We start from the raw sequence: 8,979 nt of genomic DNA on the forward strand, positions 1-8,979 counted from the left end.
ACAACCGTCGGTGGCAGTCATCGACCAAGACTACGATACAGAAGCAAGGACTCTAGAGAAACCGTAGTAGAAGACGTAGAAGAGCCGTGTGGTTTACGCTTTGTGGCTTGTGCGCGACACTGCGCGTGCGTCGTTGAGGTTTGGATCTCGCAAGCTATGTCCTTCACACTCGGGCTTGCTAGTTTTCCACTTCCATACGTTGAGAATGCTCTATGGTAAACAGGTGGGAGAGGTAGAACGTGATTGCTATATCGATCAACTCGTCTGCTGATTAGCCAGTCTTTTCGGTGCACATCTGTGTAGAAGGCCACATTTCTGGACAGCGATTACAACTCACTGGCCCAGGCTGCTGTGACAGTGCGTGTACAGTCTGGGTGTAGCTACACGTCTCATGCAGTTTGTCAGCCGCACAACCGGCTGACAGAAGTTATAGTCTTTTTTCCTGTAGTTTGGTGTCAGCTTTCTTCAACAAGGTGGAAGCACTCCGTGCCAAACACAGTCTCACTGCTCCTCTTGCCGCAAGGTACGGCATCCGGTCGTCGTCACCGGTACAGGCGACCACATAACACGCCCTGTGACACGCCCGTACTGAGAATGCGCCACTCGGGGGAAATTCTGCTCCCTGTATGCTTAAATTGAAGCGGTGCTTAGCAATACATAGAAAATCATCCCGAACCAATCCCCAACTTGCTTGGGGAAATCCCCTTTCCTAATTAGCTGCTAATAGGATTACCTGGTAATTAATAGGTTTTCGCTATGAACGACTCCAATGCTGTGGCAAGCGCTCGGCCCAACAGTGTGTCACGTAAAGAGGGTACTAGAGTATCAGGCCCGCGAACGCAGCCTCGCTCAAAGGTGTTCTTAGATTGAATTGTGGGCTCTTTTGTCAGAACTTGACATTACAATCAGCATGTCAGAAATATATGAAAAAAGTTTTCGTCACTTCATGATCTCTTATTGCAAGCGAAACGGCATCAATATCGAATTGTTTCTACAAAAGCACGACTCTCCTCCTCGTGCCAATGACACGATCTATTGGGTAGAAACCGAACTTCCACGACGCGGCTGGAAAGATGCACAAATAGCAGCCTTATTGGGAGACGCGACGAAAGCAATCGGTTTGGATAGCTTGTACAACAAGTTTTCAGCTCTTCGAAAGACGCTGACCTGCACAACTTCAGCTGGGTCTGAGCAAGATGCCGACAGCAGCGACAACTATGATATCGGTATGCTTTGGCATTTTTGTTTGCGGGTTCAGGAGAGGTGTTTCCCCTCAAGACGTTAGGACGGTGCATGAGCGCGAGGGGAGAGGTCTCATCCATGCATGCATGAACGCATATAGAGCGCCTTCAGAAAGACGGTCTTTGGAGGGAAAGGCCTTTTTTGGGAGCATAGAATTAGTCAAATGTAATTGGCAATTCTCCTCTCTAGATCGCGCAATTTCTCTCGTATGTCACCGATTAGGTCACGGATGGAGGCTGTTTTTCGTGCCACTGGGCCTTTGCGACAGTCTGCTCGACGACTGCGATTTGCAAAAAACTATTCCGGCAAAGTGTTTCAGAGCTTTTGCCAAGTGGAAGGAAAAGGAAGGAAAAACCGCCACAATATTTAGACTGTTGCAGGCGGAGTCTGACCTTATCGGCACTGCGGAAGAATTGATTGATAAATTACACTTATCCGGTACGTTTATGCTGTACAATCGCACCGAATGTGCGAGTAACTGCATGTCCAGGAGAAAAGAAATTCAAACACTTATTGAAGAAATATCGGGCTGAAAGCAAGCCTCAAAGGAGCCGGTAGATACGCATAGCATAGACACGCGCGTAAACGTACACGCGACGTTTTTACTTTCAGCTGTAGTCCCGGAAAGGCACGCCGTGTTAACGCTCATCAGTCATCTGCATCTACTCCTCCCGTTTCCAGACGTTTGTCTCCTAACCAGCTTCATTCTTCGGATTTGCATCGCTCAATTATTGAAGTGAGAACTGAAGCAAAATCAGAGGACCTCTATTTGCCCGAAGAGCACATAAAGTGCGCAGAAAGCTTTGTTCCTCAGGACAAAAGGCACATTCAAGTAATAGCAGTTGGTCAAACGGGTATGGGAAAGACAAAATCTATGAATCGAACCTTTGGCACGATGGCTACCGTAGCCAGACCTGGACAAGGGGTATGGTTTGTTATATTTAGGTTAAGCTCTATATAGATATAGCTGCTTTGCATTTTCTAGTCTGAAACAGCATCTGTATCTACCTACACTCGCGTGCTGCACAGAGGAGGCGGTGTCGTTCCATTTCGACTTAGCTTTACTGACACTCCAGGCCTGGGCGACAGCGATAGCAGGTTTTTGGATGATGAGATTTGCACTGCCATACGAAACGCTACGAGACTCGATGCTACAGCGTTTTTTCTCTATTTTATTAAGGCTGGCGAATCACGCAACCAGAGGCACATTGCCGCTATAAAAAAGCTCGAAAAGGCGACAGGAAAAGAACTAACTGCCGTAGTGATAACCAATGCAGTGAAAATGCCAGCGTATGGCGAATGCTCAGAAAAGCCCATCGACGAAACGTTTCGAGACTTATATAAAAACCTAGTGTCAGCGTGGACCTCGCGGACTAGAAATTAAAGGCCCTGCATCTAAGAAAGGACTCGTGTCTGAATACGTAGAATATCTACAACAGTCAGAAGATATAGAATACGATCTTACTGATGTTAGCGAGTTCGGCAAAGAACCCAACGGCGATCCATGGAGTCGCAAGACAAAAAAACTTGTCATTCAACTGTACTTTCGAAGAGAAATTCGTCGTGGATTCAAGGCATGGTTTCGGAAACAGTTGAACAGACCAACTCTTCGAGTCATCAAGATTGAGAACGACACTGTCGAGTACGGAGATGAACGGGGAAAGTACGAGCAGGAGTGCCCATGCACGCGCTATCTCTCTCGAATTAATCTATACTTCTTTCAGATTTGGCCTTCTGCAGTTTCACACGAATCTTAGTCTAGTCTTGCATAGCAAAACTACGTACGCTTCAATGGTTTTCTCCGTGATGACTTTGAAGGCGGTTCGGGCAGCCACAAAACAGCTAGAACTTGCTGTATGTATTTAAATCAGTTTCTTTTATCAATTAACATATTAATCTGTACACAGGTCATTGAAGTCGGCTCTCAGTCGAGTAACATCGTCTTAGAAATAGAGGTTAATTAATTAATTAATTAATTAATTAATAATATCTCTGTGAGTCATGCATTTTTGCAACGTAGGCCCCAGAAGACGAATCATGTAAAGCGACAAAAGATGCCAGAGAGGAGTCTAGTAGAGGTGAGTGCAGTACATATGCACAGCTCAGAATATTTGATACAAAACCAACTATACTCGGATTTTGTAAAACCCTCTTCAAGTTTATCAGGTTTAACGCAGTTTTTTATAGGATTCCTTAGGGCTTTTTTTATGCAAATCTGGGTAAGGATCATTTTTATATAATTACAATCACGTCTTCAAATAACACTTTAGGAATGGATGAAAGACCGCTTTGCGACGAAGCCCAAAACTGGTTGTAAAGCCGCTGGCACACGCTCAAGTGAAACGGTCGTTTGAGTCACGCCGTGATTTTAGCCGCATGAGCTGAACTTGTATCTATAGTCTTACAATTTTTGCGCTGACTGTTTGAATGTTTTTATGCTTATCGCATGCAAAGAACAAAGCCAAGGTTATTGCCTCGCGCAACTGCGTATCTTTCTTTTTCGGCAGCAAGTCTTGAAAATAAGGACTCGTTGATTTTAGCTCAAGCTCTCTGCTTTGTCTTTTTGCGATGTTTGACGTACTCATACTAATGAAACAAGCTCAGGACAGCCCCAAAATATTTGTTAGCTTGCAATACATATACAGTACGTGGTCAAGTTTCGTGAAGCGAGAAACTTCAGTCAATTAACGTTAGCTGGCCTGAACAATCACGAACAAGTGATCATGCTCTCTTGTTTCATTCTACGCAGGCTAATACTGCATATGAACATTCAATGAGTATATGTTCTTGTCCAAGTACAGTACCTTACGACATGACATGATTTGATTATGACATGATTGTAGAACGTTGCAGTTTCACGCCTCTGATTGCTGCTGTTGGGTCTCGGCTGGTGGTTGTCAGCTCTTTTACTGTCAACGTTTTTGACGGAAAGCCTGGGATAGAGATACAAGAAGGCTTCTTTTTCGATTGCACTTTCGACGAAAGAGTCGGCGTGGATTCAAACTGTGGTTTCGGAAATTCTTAAAGAGACCGAATCTTCATGTTAATTCTACGACATTGAATACGCCAACGAACGTGGAAAGTATGGCCCAAAGAAATGCCTCGCGGTCTTTGTTTCTAAGTTTTATAAAGATTTGGATTTCTTCTGTTTCATACAAATATCGGTCGAGTCCTTGGACAGAAATCGCTACACTATTGATGACTTTAGACGCTGTTCGTGCAGCGGCAAATGAGCTTGAAGTTACTGTACGTTTTTATACCCAATGAGTTTCTTTGTTTTTTGTATTTTCCTCGTCAATACAGGTCATTAAAGTTTGCTCTAAGTTTGAAGGAAAAAGCACAGCATCTTCGTCGAAAATCTTACGACGACATGAAAGCGTTTACGAAAGCCAACATATTGAAAGTGCGACGCTCCTACTACGCCATGTGCGCGCAAACGGATCGCTATCGCGACGCTCCACGTGATCGGTCGACGCGACGACACGTACGTCGTTTCCACGTCCAATCACGGTGAGGGAAATATGGAGCACATCTGCAGACGTCAGCGGACCGGACGTGACGAAGGGGCGCGTCGTCGGCAACGTGACGTCGAATCTCGATCTGTATCCGACTATGATGGAGTGGGCGAGACTCGACGTTTCGAAGGACGTCGAGCTCGACGGGCATTCATTGTCGACTTTTTTGTTTAACAATCAGAGTCAGACGTCGTCGGCGACGCGACTCGATTTCGTTTTTGGTGAGTATCACTCGAATATGGCCAATACGGAGCATTCTATGATTCGGAAGGGGAACTGTAAGTACACCGAGTTTGGGATGACGTCGTTGTATGAGAATTATAAACCGCAGCTTTTAATTAGACTATAGATCCGGAGGAGATATTGCCGAGAGGGCGCCTGACGTTGCGGCGGAGATGGAGAAGCTGATAAGAAGCGTTGTAGATATTCAGGCTGTGGATAAGGAGTGCAAGGAGCAGGACAAAATTTGATTCAATATGTGGTTTCGAGCGCATACGAGCGACTGGGTTAAGACGCTTGGTATGGCGGTTTACTCCAATTCGCGAACTGAAGCGTTTGAAAGTAAAGAGGACTTGGATAAAATGACCCTATGGATAAACGGAACAAAAATTGATTAGTGAGCTTGTTCTTTACGTTTTTACGTGGAAGAATAGAGCATAGACGTTTCTTTCTAAAACGATTTAGTTTCTAACGTTGTTTTCTTTGAAATTCTCTAATATGTAGCCTATGTGCCAAGAGGTCGAACACATGGACGCGGCGAAGCTTCGATTTGGACTCTAACTAGGCTCGAATCGATGCTTGCGCGTCGTCACTGCAGGTTTCATTGCAGTGATCTGCTACTTTACGGGCATGTCTCGGCTGAGCTAAGCGGGTGGAATGACAATACCCCTAGGAGCGAAGTGCAAAACGTCAATTTACTACCGTGGCGAACCTCCCAAAAGGGTTCTGCTTCACTCCTACTGGCCACACTACTTGACAGTCTTTGTTCGTACTCACCTGAGCCACGTTTAAGTCAGTTGAATGAAGTTATGCTTCGAAACGACGGCTTTTCCCTAAAGGAGCCCCGATTTTCTAAAAACTAGCTAAACGCAATCTTTCTCATACGTTTAACTTGCTTCGTAAGTTACTTTGACAAATAAACCTTTTCTCGCCTTCGAAAAAGCCATTGAATTCTATCACGTGACACGTTGATTTTAATTTTAGGTGACGATTCGAGGCCCCGTACAGTTTATCGCAGTTTCCAGGAAATGCATCTTATGCCTCTTCAGACACTGAAAATCCGGCTCAGAGAAACTCAGGAGATCCTCTTCCTGCGGCCACGCCTAATTGAAAGTGGAAGGGCCAACGCCCTTGATGGTATCGCCCAAAAACACGGAAATGGTTTACGAAAATACTAAAAAACTACAAAATGGTCACAACTATTCTAGAAAACACCGAAACGTTGAGACGTTCGACTGACGCATACTAGAAAAAGACTGCTCTAAAAAAACATCAAAAAACACAGAATTCAAGTTTCACGTGGGGTGCTATTTCTTTTGCATTTTAGAGTAGACAACTCCCCCTTCATTGCTTGCTAACTGCAGAGTGCCACTTTTGGATCCACTATGGTCCAAGTCAGCATAAGTCAAGTCTTCCTTTTCAGCCTAGAAATAGAAGATCATAATAAATGGCTTACTAGAACCAATGCAGAGGCTGCTTCAAATTCATCCGTGCACATGCATGATCCATGCCAAACATTCATGCACAAGCAAAACAAGATCACCTCTCCTTTTACAATCACTAGCTACTGCCTTATTCTAACTCAAACAATACTGAGTCACACAACTTTAGCTCTAAGCTATAACCCCAGAACACCGCAGTACTACTCCTCGCGAACACAATGCTTTACTTTCTTCTTTTTGTCTACTTGGGCGTAGACATCGCCACCTGCAGGAGCTTGCTGGGCTGCTTTCTTCTTTGTCTTCTTTGACATGTCAGGTTGAGCGTACTCATCCTTTGAGGCTGACTTGGGAGCTGCCTTGGACTTCTCTTCTTTTGTAGCTGACACAGCGCCGCCTGACACAACATAGGGCTCAATTTCATTCTCTTGTTTTTTTGAAGAGGCTGCTGCTGAGACTGGCACTGCCTCTTCTATTTTCCTAAATGATGTAGCCCGCACATAACACAAGAAAGAGATTAGAGACGTTTATGCATACCCAAGAGGCACGCTGTCTTTCTTGTGTCCGTCAGCTTCGTCACTGCCTGAAGAATCTTATTAAAAATATGTAGAACGTTAAAGCAGAAATGAGGTTAATTATCGCTGCTCTACCATTGCAACAATTAAAGCAGCATAAGGAACACTTGTAGGAATCTGCACAGCATGTAGCTTTGGATTCATTGGGTTCTTCACAGTCACCCTGAGTTCCACCTAAACGGAAAAATGTAAAGCGCGGAATGTGAGTAGAACCGTGATTTTACAGCAGTCGTCGTAACATTTGAAACAGCAAGAACAACACTTTCGTTGCAAACATCGTCGGCATGATAGATTGATAGGACAGAGAAGGAGCAGCAAAAGAGCAATCACAGCTGCTACGCCACCACAAGCACAGCCAACTATCGCTCCAACACTAAGACCTTTACCTAAAAGTCAACTTAAATTATACTGAGTGAACATTAGATCAGTAGGCACTGGAAGGTGACGAGGCGGATGGCATTGCACTACTAAAAAATTCGGTCATACTTGCTACAACAGAAAGAAACATTAGAAACATGTACAGTACTGTACGTCAATTTATAACACCTTACATGTAGATGCTTCTTCATTGGTTTGAGGTGGTGAAGGAGTGGGTGTTGGTAGTAGGTCTAAAATATACATTACTCTTAGCGCGCAATAAAAAGACAGTATAGAACATCAACCTTTGTTTAGAGTTTCATTGAACTGTCCATGCAAATTAGCAGTGATTAGCCTGCATGTTCCATTGAATATTGGCACATCCATGCTGTTAATAGACGCGTTTGCTTGATATGTAGGCACTCCTAGCATGTCTGGACTTCCCATTTCCTTCCACGTCAACTCAACGCTTTGATTTCCACAAGAATATGTGCCTTTGTACACCGGTGGAAAAGACTTGATGGTACAGGTAACAGTTCCATGAACCACGGAATTAGCCACGACGCCGCACTTCGCATCGTCAAGATCTGTACAAACTTGCATTAACACATGTCTACTATACCTGTATTGCGAAACGCTTACAAAATGCCAATAATTTGAAACTGACTTGATGATAGCCAACATCATTGTCACCAATAGCAACGTATGTACCATTTGTTGAAGTCTTCACTTGACGAACATAGTGCTTGTAGAATATTCCTGTACCATTGAGCTGCACCAAATCGCCGTTTTTTGTCAAATTCACTACAGTATCTTCTTGGGTAACATTGATTCTGATCACAAACGGTTTGCTTATGTTTACAATAACACTCTGGCCAGATGCTGGATTTACAGATAGCATTGGAACAGCTTTGCAAAATCAAAATGCCTTTATATACAAACATAATGCAAAAGAACGTACCCCTGATGGTGAGATTTGCTAGACCACTTAGTTCAGCCGAGAAGGGTGAAAAAGATACTACACACTGGTAAACGTTGTCATTCAGAGAAGCATTCACAGCGCCAATTGTCAAGCTTGTGCGCTTCTCTCCCAAATTGCCGGTGACCGAATAAGGAGAACGCGCTTTTGAACCAACAGAGGAGATATCGCCCACCTCGTCAGTTGGAAGAATCCTCCACACGAAGGCACGGACAGAGGTAGATCCATTGAATTTATACGAAAGTGTTGCCATTGCTCCATCAGCGACAAAAAACTTCTGGGAGCCTTCGTCACTGACTTCGTGATGTATCGACTTAGCTGCTCCTGTACGCGGTGAAGACGACGATAATTAAAGGTTATAGAGTCACACAACGTAACCATTAATACCTACCAACTGGACTGTATGAATACGCTTCTGTTGAAAGACACGCAAAAATCGAAAGAAGAACGGGATGATACTGGCTGAGTAGCAGCATAGTGAGAACCAAGTAGCCCGGATAAACGCAGGCTGTGGTCATGTGTCTTCCTTCTTTTCCGCTCGTTCTATGTTTTCTTTTCCTTTGTTTATTAAGAAATTTGCTATCTGTTGTAGGTGAGCTGCATGTGAATTTTACATTTAGATGAGCTTCCTTTTTTAGCCTGTAGCCAAGTCG

At 44.1% G+C, this 8,979-nt stretch overlaps 2 protein-coding genes and 2 long non-coding RNA genes across 6 annotated transcripts in view; 2 read left to right on the forward strand and 2 right to left on the reverse strand.

Moving 5' to 3' along the window:
• Nucleotides 1-747: 747 nt before the first annotated feature.
• The window catches only part of LOC136199901 (uncharacterized), a 26,168-nt gene continuing 17,936 nt past the window's right edge, over nt 748-8,979 (forward strand). For both annotated transcript variants that reach the window (XM_065990209.1, XM_065990212.1), the window contains exon 1: nt 748-814. In XM_065990209.1, coding sequence (XP_065846281.1) covers nt 757-814 — 58 coding nt within the window. In that variant the 5' untranslated portion in view covers nt 748-756. The remainder of the gene's footprint in view (nt 815-8,979) is intronic.
• On the forward strand, nt 3,327-3,712 carry LOC136199907 (uncharacterized). The gene is made up of 2 exons (XR_010673243.1): nt 3,327-3,461; nt 3,513-3,712. It is a non-coding gene; the product is annotated as an uncharacterized lncRNA (long non-coding RNA).
• LOC136185299 (uncharacterized) lies at nt 4,316-5,946 on the reverse strand. 2 transcript variants are annotated; one of them, XR_010669511.1, is made up of 3 exons: nt 5,862-5,946; nt 5,754-5,809; nt 4,316-5,344 (listed from the first exon to the last, which is right to left on the reverse strand). It is a non-coding gene; the product is annotated as an uncharacterized lncRNA (long non-coding RNA). The 2 variants fall into 2 exon arrangements; XR_010669510.1 differs by lacking the exon at nt 4,316-5,344 and having other exon boundaries at nt 5,655-5,809.
• On the reverse strand, nt 6,136-8,817 carry LOC136199902 (uncharacterized). Its single transcript, XM_065990213.1, has 11 exons — nt 8,718-8,817; nt 8,309-8,650; nt 7,990-8,256; nt 7,653-7,934; nt 7,542-7,598; nt 7,426-7,479; nt 7,215-7,376; nt 7,066-7,164; nt 6,953-7,007; nt 6,646-6,895; nt 6,136-6,400 (listed from the first exon to the last, which is right to left on the reverse strand). The coding sequence occupies exons 1-11, from the start codon at nt 8,800-8,802 to the stop codon at nt 6,284-6,286; spliced, it is 1,770 nt and encodes a 589-aa protein (XP_065846285.1). The 5' UTR covers nt 8,803-8,817; the 3' UTR covers nt 6,136-6,283.

Source organism: Oscarella lobularis, chromosome 1 (assembly GCF_947507565.1).
Source record: "Oscarella lobularis chromosome 1, ooOscLobu1.1, whole genome shotgun sequence".
NCBI classification, from domain to species: domain Eukaryota; kingdom Metazoa; phylum Porifera; class Homoscleromorpha; order Homosclerophorida; family Oscarellidae; genus Oscarella; species Oscarella lobularis.